The sequence below is a fragment of the Vombatus ursinus genome, unplaced genomic scaffold (genome assembly GCF_900497805.2).
Source record: "Vombatus ursinus unplaced genomic scaffold, bare-nosed wombat genome assembly UNPS02003573.1, whole genome shotgun sequence".
NCBI classification, from domain to species: domain Eukaryota; kingdom Metazoa; phylum Chordata; class Mammalia; order Diprotodontia; family Vombatidae; genus Vombatus; species Vombatus ursinus.
The window spans coordinates 1-11,440 of record NW_020943351.1 but is presented as its reverse complement, the minus strand read 5'-3'; the positions used below and the strand labels follow the sequence as shown (position 1 = coordinate 11,440).

General features: G+C 42.6%; 1 protein-coding gene across 1 annotated transcript; it reads left to right on the top strand.

Annotated features, from left to right (window-relative positions):
- Nucleotides 1-9,130: 9,130 nt before the first annotated feature.
- On the top strand, nucleotides 9,131-10,838 carry LOC114052441 (tryptase delta-like; the record flags this gene model as incomplete). Its single annotated transcript, XM_027875054.1, has 3 exons — nucleotides 9,131-9,191; nucleotides 9,916-10,078; nucleotides 10,573-10,838. Coding segments are annotated over exons 1-3 (490 nt in total), but the record flags the coding sequence as incomplete, so codon positions are not given.
- Nucleotides 10,839-11,440: the final 602 nt, after the last annotated feature.

Genomic DNA, 11,440 nt, shown 5'->3' with positions numbered 1-11,440 from the left:
GGGAGCAGGGAGATGGTATAGAGAAACTGTTTCCCCAGCTGGATCTTCAGGTCCTGAGGATTCAAGGAGCTGTCAATGGAGAGTAAAAGAAGCAGGTCAGAGGCCTGGGGGGAAGGTGGCTTTAGTGTCACAAAGCCTGGAGGCAAGTCTTAGTCTGATACTTACTATTTATGAGATACCACTGGGAAAGTCAGCCAGATCTCTTTGAGATACAGTTTCCTCATCTATAAAGTCAAGATAAATAATACTCATGCTACCCACCTCACAGGGAGGGTGAAGAAAGCACTTTCAGTATCTTAAAATATCATAGGTAATTAGGATGCACCAATGGGCAGTGACATAGTTCTCAGCCATTTTGGACTTAGTCATAAGGACAGATGGGGAGTGAAGGACTCAGAGGGATAGAGAAGGTGAGATGATGATGATGGATCAAAACTGTTCTCACTTTGCATTTGGCTTGCCCTTGGCTACCCTCTAATGCTTGGCTAGCAATGAACAAGCTTGGAAGAGAACTCTGGCCTAAGTCAGTCCCAGCCAATGACCATCTCTAGAAAGCAGCTGGAGAAAAGATCAGAGGTTGTTGCATACAACACAAGTGTGCGTGAAAAGGGAGCACCATGAAGAAGGATGAACTTAATCTTTTTTATTGTGAAATTATTCAACAAATCAACAAATATTAAAAAACTTGAATATCGAGGCAGGAATGGAAAGTGAAAGAAAGAGAGAGAGATCAAAACAAACTATTAAACACAGTTTGTTAAAAAACATATATACAAATTGTAAGTATATATACATATATAGATGTATACATGCAAACATTCAAATATGCATATCTGTGTATGTAGGTATGCATGGATATAGTATGTTCAGAAGCTTCAGAGACTCTAGAGGGGAAGGATGTGGCTGGAAAAGTGGAGGTTAGATGGGTAGACGAACATTCCATTCCACAAGCCTTAAAAAGTTCCTAATCTTCCTGACACACTGCTTAAAATCCTATCATCCCTTTCAGGCCAAAGTTGTTAACTATTTTTGTATGGTAGACCCCTTTGGCATTCTGATGAATGCTATGGAACTCTTCTCAGAGCAATGTTTTTAAATGTATAAATATATAGGCGTAGAGAAGAAACAAATTATTCTGAAACACAGTTGTAATTTTTTTACATTTATGGATGCCATGTTAAGAACCTCTACTTTAGGATGTGAGAGTAAAAATCACCCTAGAAAGGGTGCTAGTCATTTATTCTCTCATTGAAAATTAGTTTATCAGATTATTTTCAACAAAGCTGCTAAGGACATCTTTAGACATAAAGAGGGCAGAGTGATGTCCAAGGTGCTGAAGCCTTGGCAAAGAACTTGGCCCCTGAAAAATAACAGGAATTCCAAAGACCAAATTATCCTCCTTCCCATCTCTGCCTTAGGTGGACCATCATCTCTCGGAACCACCTTGCAGGGTGGAATTGCTAAGAATTGAAGCTGAAAACTGTATGTAATAAAGACCTGCATTTTCATGAACCATGGTTTTTTCTGTTCTATTATCTATCAAGAAATGCACATTTTGTTTCCTGTTTGTTAATGTCAGAATAAAAACAGTTTTTAATATTAATACAGCCATCTCTAGGATAGAGATGATATCATTGTATTAGGTGCTCCCTCAGTTACCTTTTAACCTTTAGTCTATGATTCCATGGCATTCTTGGTACAAAGGAAAGCACCAAGAAGAAGGAAGATTTAGTTAAATGGAATATTGACTCAAGGATTCTCCTTGAAGAAGTAGATAAAGTAGGTGGCATAGTAGGCCAGAGGTGGCAGCTTGTCCTCCAAGAATGGATGCCTTTCCCTCAGATTCATCACAGGACTGGCGGGCTCTTTCAGCTATCTGGGGGATAGGCAGGCAGGCACATGTTCCCTGGAAACAGCTGGGTTTGGCTTGGGGGCCACACCATCTCTATGATGCTTTAGAGCTTAGATGAGCTTTTACATTTGACATCCAAGTGAAGATGCTAGGGCAGGTACTGTTACTCCATTTTATACAGGAGGAAACTGAGGCCCAGACAAAGGAAAGAAGTGGTGCAGTCTTAACAGTGAATTAGTAACAGAATCCAGACTCGAAGTCCAGTTCTTCTGACTCTAACCCTAGACCGCTCCCCAGTACCTTCCTTTCCCACCCCTCTGCTTCATTTTTACTAGTATTGCTATATGGTAGGGAGACCTGGAACCCCCCTGCCTCTAAAGAACGAAAGATGGGTATCCCACTGAAGGTAGTGGAAAGATGGATGGTGGGTTTGAGCAGGCTGGAACCTGTGACTGGTGAAGAACAGAGAAGAACAGGAAAAAAGGATATTATCAGGGAATTGTATGAGAGGAAGGAAAAATGGGCTAGTCCCGGGACAGGAGTGTTGGATTCCAGGTGGTCAGCTAGAATGTTCCACTGGTGCTCCTGCAATATTGGGAGAAAGTGAGGAATGCTGCCAGTATGTCAGGTGGACCTTCTAAAGCATGTTTTTCAGAGGACATGGATAGGAGTCACCTAGGGTGGGCAGATGGAGGTGGATGACAATCTTTACTATTGTAAGGAATTTCTGAATCAATGAAATCTTGAATCAATTTGAGTGTTTGTAAGAGAGCACTATGCTAGGCTCTGGGAAAGACACCAAGTTTAGGTAAGATACGGCCCCTCCCTTCTTGGTGCTTACTATCTAAGTAGGTGGTTAAAATTCCAAAGCTATACTAGAAAATTGTTGTTGTTGAGTTGTTACAGTCATATCCAACTCTTTGTGACCCCATTTGGGGTTTTCTTGGCAAATATACTGGAGTACTATACCATTTCCTTCTCCAGATCATTTTACAGATGAGGAAACTGAGGCAAACAAGGGTAAGTGACTTAGTCAGCATCACACAGCTGGTAAGTGTCTGGGGCCAGATCTGAACAGAAGAAGATGTGTCTTCCTGACTCCAGGCTTGGCACCCTATCCACTGTGCCACCTAGCTGGCCCTGGGCATCCAGGCTGAATTTGTATCTTTGTAATTCCTCTAAATTAGTCCTCATTTCCTTTTGATTGATCCTCACATGACATAGAATCCAGGCCCTTCACAGTCCTTGTTCTTCTCCTTTGGATAGTCTGCAGCCTATCAATGTGCTTCTTACATTTTAGTGCCCAGAACTAGTTATCACTCTCCAGATGCAGTCTGACTGGGGCAGAGTTCAGATCAATAAGCCAAGAACACAAACATTTATTAAGTGCATGCTATTTACCAGAGACTGTCCTATGCACCAGAGGTGCAAGTAGAAGAAATAAAAAAGTCAATCTCTGGTCTTGAGAAGCTTATATTCTAATGGTGGAAGACAATAGAGAAAACAAAGTTTTGGTGTGGTTTTAAGCTTTAATGTAGTCAAATCTTTTCCACTCTCAATGCTTTTAGTTTAAAATCTTTTAGATTGTATTTCCAAGACATCCCACAAAGCTCCCATGTATTGTTAGGCAGTAGATACAATAATATGTTGTTACACCCACAGCAGCAGATATGACTGTGTAGCATTTTCAGGAACCAGACATCTTCCTTCCCTCCAACCAATGGTAGGGAGTCAACAAGGGATTATTTATTAGGTTCCTATTGCCATGCCCTAAGTGCTCTGGATGCTATTGGAGAGAGGTGATAGATGGTATAATAACCCACAATTGAAGTTTCTCATTTCACCTTAAAAGTAGGAGACAACACCCCTCTGAAAATGCACAGAGATGAACCCTTTCTTCAAAACATTTTGTTCCAGAAAACCCAGAGGCCCTTGCATAAAATCATGGGGGAGTCACTATATAAACCATGGCCAGACCCTGGCATTCACAGGTCAGGAGCTGGAGCTGCCAGCCCTTATCAGATCCTGTCAATCCAAGAGGAAGATGAAGTTCTGTCTGGTCCCATCACCCAGGAGCTGGAAGGGCAGCTAGTTCCTACTGAAGCTGGATACTCCAACTATACTCCAGCTGTGAACACAAATCCAGCTGCTACCCACGTTCTCTGATTCTGATACTCATAGCAGTTAAACACTTCAAGCACCACCTTCCCTGGTCTTTCCCTCACTTCCTGATTACTTCTGAACCTTTAAGAGCAAGGGGAGCTGGGCACAGGTTCTGGACTGCAAGATAAGGGGCAGAATGGAGGTAAGAGGAGGGAGCTGAGAAGAGAAGTCTTAGATGGGGACTGGAGCCCCATCTTCAAATATCTAATTGGCTGAAATATGGAAGAGGGATTAGATTTATTATGCTTGGTTCCAGAGGGCAGGCCTAGCACCAAAGGGTGGGAGTTATAGGGAGGCAGATTTCTGCTGAACACTAGGTGTCTAGTCTCGTGATTCTGGTGGGGTAGCTATGGTCAGATTCACAATATTTCTGCCCTTGGCAGTAGAGTTATAAAATGTATCAGTGGCTCATGATTATGCCCTCAGTCAGTCACAGAAACTTCATATCTAACATACAGTCTTTAATAGAATAAAAGAACATGCTTAGAAATGGGTGCCAGAATTCAAAACTGTGGCTAAGGGGCTATGAAACAGTGCATATCCTTTGATCCAGTAATACCACTACTAGATCTGTATTGCAATGAGATTTTTAAAAAAGGGAAAAGGACCCACATGTACAACAATATTTATAGCAGCTGTTTTTGTAGGGACTGAGAATTGGAAATTGAGAGGATGCCCATCAATTGGGTATTGACTGAACGAGTTGTGGTATGATGGTGATGGAATGCTAATGTGCTATGAAAAATGAAGATTAGGATGCTTTCAGAAAAACCTGGAAAGACTCATATGAACTGATGCAGAGTGAAGTGAGCAGAACCAGGAGAACATTGTACACAGTAATAGCAATATTGTATGATGAATAATTGTGAATGACTTAGCTATTCTCAGCATTACAGTGATCCAAGACCATCCCAAAAGGCTCATGATGAAAAATGCTATCCACCTCCAGAGAAAGAACTTATGGAGTCTGAATGCAGATCAAAGCATACTATGTTCACTTTTTGGTTTGAATTTTCTTTCACAAATATGGAAATATGCTTTACATGATTGCACATGTATGACCTACATCAGATTGCTTGCTGAACAAGTATAACTGGAAAACATATATGGAAAGTATATGAGTAAGGGACATATATGAGTAGGGAACAAGTGCAATGACGAAGTGTGATGAGCCAGTGTGAAGAACGCATGTTGCAAGGGCATACTCATGAATGGCACACATGTAATGACATGTATGTCCAAAATGGTTGGATGGCTAGAGCCAACTACACCTTCAGTCTTGCAGAATGATTGAAGGCCCTTGGTATTGTCATTGGACCTCTATCCACTGGGCACTGGGCCATTTCTGATGGGCATAGTATTGTCCTTGCACAGTTCACCTCTCTACTGGGAATCCTGTTTCCTCTGTAGCCTTATGTTTCAACTGTCCAGTGGATCTCCCTTCTCAGTTGGACATTTCCACTGAGATCATGTTTGTGCAACTGCCATCTGCTACCATCTTCTTTTTTCCACCATTAGGTTCCCCGTGAGATTGAAAGCTCTTTGAGGGCAAGGACTGTCTTTTGGCTCTTTTTGTATCTCCAGCATTTAGTACAATGACTGGCAGATAGTAGGGACTTAATAAATATTTATTGATTGAATAATTCTGCTATTCAACATCTTCAGAGCCATCTGAATTTTCTGCCACCACCTACTTGTATGTCATGGCTAGTAAGTCTCTCCCTAGCAAAGGAAAAAAATAGTCAAAGAATCTGAGTCATCACACTGAGGTTGTTGAATAAAAGCCAGCAGAAATGCTAGATTAGGATTCAATTTGGTCTTTTGATCACATTTCTCATGGGACCCGTTAGAAATCCTTGTTCCTAGCCAACTATCTGATTTGGGCTTAGAAAGTTTCTTTTTAACTCCTGTGCAATTCTCCATGATCAGTGTATGTCCCCAAACCCAGTTTGGAGAACCCACCAAAAACCTACACGAGACCTAGGTGAAGGCTAAGGCTGCAAAGTTCTCAGCTTTTATACCATTTCCTTATGGGAATGAAATAAACTTAGGGTCAAGAACAGAAAGGCTAGGTGAAGCTGGCTTTACTCATTTCTTTATTGTAAATATCTGTCAGCACCAAAAGAACTGAATTTTGTGCTAGTTCTTGCGACCTCCAACCTCACTGCCCTCTGTACACTTATACTACTTTCCTCACAAGTTATTGGAGATATTCTTGGTAAACTGTGAAGTTTATTATGAAATGTCAGCTACAATGATTATTTTTTAAATTATTCTGATATTTTAGGTGATGAAGATTCTGTCTTTGGCATTTCCCAATTTTTCTTTGACTGGGAGAAAGTGACATTTCTCATTAGTTACATGCTTATATAATAATGTGGATGGAATTTCAAGATTCCTTGGAAGATATAAGAATGGAGATAACCTGAGCTGACCCTCTCTTCTGATCATTAATATCCAGCGAAGCATCCAAGAGGAGGATGTGAGCTAGCCAAGAGTGTTGTACGCTGTTGGGAAGGAGATCCAACCTAGAAGCCACACTAAGGAGGGACTCCATCTTGATGGTGAGGTCTTCCAGACACACTTGTTTCTGAATGGCTTTATACTGATTCACGAAAGACCTTGAACCTTGCAAAGCCTTTCAAATGAGAGACACAATCATTCCAGAGTTTGGCCTTCTTATTCACACAAGCAAGGTGAATTGCATGAAGAATTGGCCCATTGTCCAGATAATGACATAAAGTGAAATGGACAACCAATAGATCTCTTCCTCAATTGCTTGTATCTTGGACAGATGTTGACCACAGATAGTTAATTAGGCCCGGAATTTACCAGGAGTACAAGAATGGGCTGAATTGCCTTTGACATGTGGCAAACCTCTTTTAATAACCTCAAACTTCTCTCTAAAATAAAGGCCTCTCCTTTTAATGCTAATACTCTTCTGGTACTATTGTGGAGTTGGGAGTCATGGTCCATGGTAGTCTCTGAAGAATTTAAATTGAGCACCAGCTAAAAGGGAATAGAGAAGCCCATCTTGGATATGAGGAGGCGATTAAACACAAGGAAATATCAAGGTGAGTAGTATATAGGATGTCATGAAAGAAATCCAGTTATTCCTAGTGGTTGGGTAATTTTGGTCAGTTTCCTTATTTGTAAAATGAAGGTGTTAGACCAGATGTTTCAGAGGTCTCTTCCAAATCTCTATCTACGATGTAATTGAGAAAGAAGGGTTGTGATATGACCAGAATGAGGTTTAGTTGTAGTTAGGAAGATGTGAGTTTGCATCTGTTGTCAGACACTTAATAGCTATGTGAGCCTGGGCAAGTCTCTTAACCTCTATATGTTCTCATCTATAAACGTGAATTATAATAGCACCTACCTCCCAGTCATGTTGTGAAGATGAAATGAGATATCAGTAAAGTGCTTTGTAAACTTTAAGGCTTTATAGAAACGCTATTTTTTTTTATTCTAACTGATGGATAGTCAGCATTCTCAGTTGATACTTTTGAAATGTCAAGAAAAAGCCAGGAAGGTCCTCAGCAGCTTGGGTGTTCTATAGTGGTGAAGGCAGGAAAGGACATGGGTAAGAGGCACATGGGCTGGGCTGGCATGACTGGGTTATGATTGCTATTAGTGGAATGAATGAATAAATACATGAATGTGTAATTGAATGAATGAAAAGGATTAATTAAGGAATTACTGTGTACTGGATATTTGGTAATGAACTTCAGTTAGCGCACCCTGCTGGACAAGTATGCCAAAAGGCTTGGCTAGAAAAAGTCATTTTCTTAAGGGTTCATGAAGGAGTGTATGAGAATCATCATGGGCCAAAATAGGACCGGAGAGATTTCACAGGCTATTTCACACTTGGGTCACTGTGGGTAGGTCAATTAGTATCTTTTGGGCTCAGTTTTCTATTCTGTAAAATGAAGAGTTTGGATATGAAGACAGTTAGGTAAAGTGGAGAGAGTGCATAGAATCAGAGATCCTGAGTTCAGATGCTGGCTTATTACAGCTGTGACCATAGGCGAGCCACCTTGTGTCTCTGGGCCCCAATTTCCTCCTTTATAAAATGTGGCTGGAATAAAAAAAACTCTCAGGCCCCTTTCCACTCTAAATTCTGAAATTGTATGATCCTCTTCCTTCATTTGCTCACTCATTTAATCATTCATTTGATACTTATTTTATTAGTGTTTATTTTGGGCAGAGTACAAAGTATGTGGTGGTAACTGGGAAATATAGAAAACCTAGGTAAAAGAGGACTGTTGTCCTTGTGGAGCTCAAAATCTAGGGAGAGGACTAAGACACAAACAGATATCTACTGAAAATCTTCCTGAATTTATGAAATGATCAATAGGGAATTGCAAGCGGGTGAACTCCCCTTATCAGCACAGATAGGTGCCTGCTCTGTAACTTGTGGTTTTGGAGAATGCCTAGGGCACTGAGATGAAGGAACTCCTGGAGGGTCCTGCACTGAATATGAGTCAAATGTGAGTGTTGAAACCAAGACCAACTATTTATCTAATATGCCATGCTTCTCACAGATAACTATAGTCGCTATACATATCTGGAATAAGTGCTTTGAGAGAACATAGAAGTAGGGGAAGTCTGAGCATTTAGGGAGTCCTAAATGCCTTTAGTCTGGTTATGATTGGTGCTAGAGGCCAAGACTTTGAAGCATCTAGAAAAACGGGGAAGATGGCCTGAGAGCAGAAAGGGGGTGGGGATGGAATAGGAGAAGATGTGAAGATCAGGATCTGACTGGTTGTTGACCTGTGTGTGTCCCAAATCCACTTGTTCCACCACCTTACCTCTCCCTCCACTCCCCAGAGGAGGGCTAAATGCCCCCGTGGGCAATCTCTCTCTTCTCTCCCTCTCTTTTTTTTTACGCTTCCTGTTATGGGTATATAAGTAGGGTGCTGACCAAGGCGGAAGCACAGAGCTGGGGAAGCAGATCAAAGTAAGGATCCTGCTCTGTTCTCACACCTTGGTTACCCAGCCGAGGCTCAGTTGGATGGAGATGTTGGGCTGGAGGACTTTGCTCCACTCCAGACTCCAGCAACCAGAGCCCTTCTCTGTTGACCTGAGCCCTTTCCCTTTTCTCTCCCACTCCAGATGATTTTCCTGCTCCTTCTGACCCTTCCCCTCCTGGGAAACTCAGTCCCTGTGATTCGAGGTAAGTTATAGCCCCATCCCAGCATTGCCTACACCCTGGAATTCCTGTTTCCAGTGCTCAGCCCTTTGGTGGCCTCATGGGGAGTATCTTCTGGGATCCAGGAGACAATGGTTCAGCTCTTTCCTAGGGATAGGGTAGTTTGCTTAGAGCAGAGATAGCTGCTAGGTGACCGGATCTCTGACTTCTCCCAGAGTGAATGTGAGCTCATTCCAAGTTGAGATAGCTTCATTCCTTGCCCTTGCATTCTGAGCACATGGTACAGTGCCCTGGCACAGAGTGGGTGCTCGATAGAAACTTCTTGAAGGATTGACAGAAAGTTGTAGTGGAGAGTGCTAGACTTTGAGTAAGGAAAGACCTAACTTCAATCTTATTTCTCATTCTAATACTTACCCACTCTGAGCCTCAGTTTCCTCATCTGTATAATGATGATACCTGTAATATCTATCCCCATAGAATTGTTATAAGGATCAGATGAGATCATCAATGGACAGTGCTAATGAGAAGGTCAATTTAAATGATTAATATACTGTAGAAATGTCAGTTATTGTTCCCTTGTTTATCGGGAGATGGGTGATGGCACGTCAGCTGCCAACCAGCTCTTGGCAGAGGACTTGAAGGCCAGGAGTGATCACTGGCAATGTATGAGATCCTGGTATGAGAGCTAGATGGCAGGAGTCACAACATTGATGGATCTTCTTGCACAATCACCCATTTCTCTATCCAGATAAGCAGGAGACTAGGATTGCTGGGGGCGTTGATGCTCAGGAGAGAGAATGGCCATGGCAGATCAGTCTGAGGAAAAATGTTGATGATTTCTGGATACATGTCTGTGGGGGCTCTCTCATCGACCCCAGTTGGGTCCTGACTGCTGCCCACTGTTTTCCTGGGTGAGTCACCTTTCTCCCTCTCAGAGGTGCAGGGGGGGATGAAGCGGGGGTGGGACAGAGAGAGCCTCAGGTCTCAGAGAAAGGGAGCTGGATTGTAGTTCAGACTGTGACACATACTAACTCACTGAATGACCTTGGACAAGTCTCTTCTCTTCTCTGGGCCTCAGTTTTGTAAAATGGGGATACCAATCCCTATCCTGACTTCCTCAGTTGGCTATTGGATGAAAAATCCCTTTTTCATGTGCAAAGTGCCTAACAGATGTATGGTACTGTTACTATGATAAGATGGGAAATCCAGGGGAAAGAGAAGGAGAGTTAGCAGAGGGAGAGCTAGGGAACTTCCCTTTGTTATGGTGGTGGGAGGCTATGGGAGTTCCAAGAAGGTTCAAATGCTCAGTTCCATGGTTGAGAGCTAGAGGGCCAGATAGGTACAATTGGGTTTCAGGATACTTGGAATGGACCATAAGGAATATTATTCTCCCTCTTTTTTCCAGATATGGAAAGGAAACTTCACAATATATGATCCAATTGAGGCAACAGAATCTATATGAAGATGACAACTTGGTGCCCCTGGAAGAGATCATCATTCACCCTAAGTATACTGATTTCAGGTCAAGCTCTGACCTAGCCCTGCTAAAACTCCAGTCCCCTGTCCAGCTGAATGCGAATGTCCAAACCATCATGCTCCCTGAAGCCTCGCAGATCTTCACTCCAGACATGGAATGCTGGGTCTCTGGTTGGGGGGACATTGGATTTGGAGGTGAGCTCTGAGAAGCTGGGAGTGGGTTGGAGGTGTAGGGCTCTGCAATGTCCCAGGATTTGTACAGGGCCAGGATCAAGGCCAAGACTAGGCATTGCAAGGACTGTGGTGAAGACAGCAGAAAAGGTTGTAGAGATGACTTTTCTATGATTTCTTTATTAATGAAAAATATTTTGAGGAGTCCTGGTTCTCTGCTATCCAGAGCACTGATGCTGTGTCCCAGAACCCCCTGTGTCTGGGAGCTCAGTCTGATGGGCACTCAGTCTAAGTTCATTTCTAAAGACTGTAGTGGCAAGAGCACTGGATATGGAATTAGAGGGTTCCAAACTTGGCTGCTTTCTACCTCTGGGTCATTTCCCTCTTTGGACCTCAATTTCCTCCTCTGTCACGTGAAGGGCTTGAACTCGGTGATCTGTGAAATAACTCTCAGCTCTAAATGACTAACTTGTCCTGACAGTCAACTTCTGACTATGCTTCTTTGTTGGCCCTGGTGTCTAAGTATCAGTTTCTCCCAGAGCACAGATGTTGGCCTCCAAGACTATTGTGTACCCTCACCTTGGTTTATAGACCCAGAGTCTCACTGTGCCCAGAACTCTCCTGCC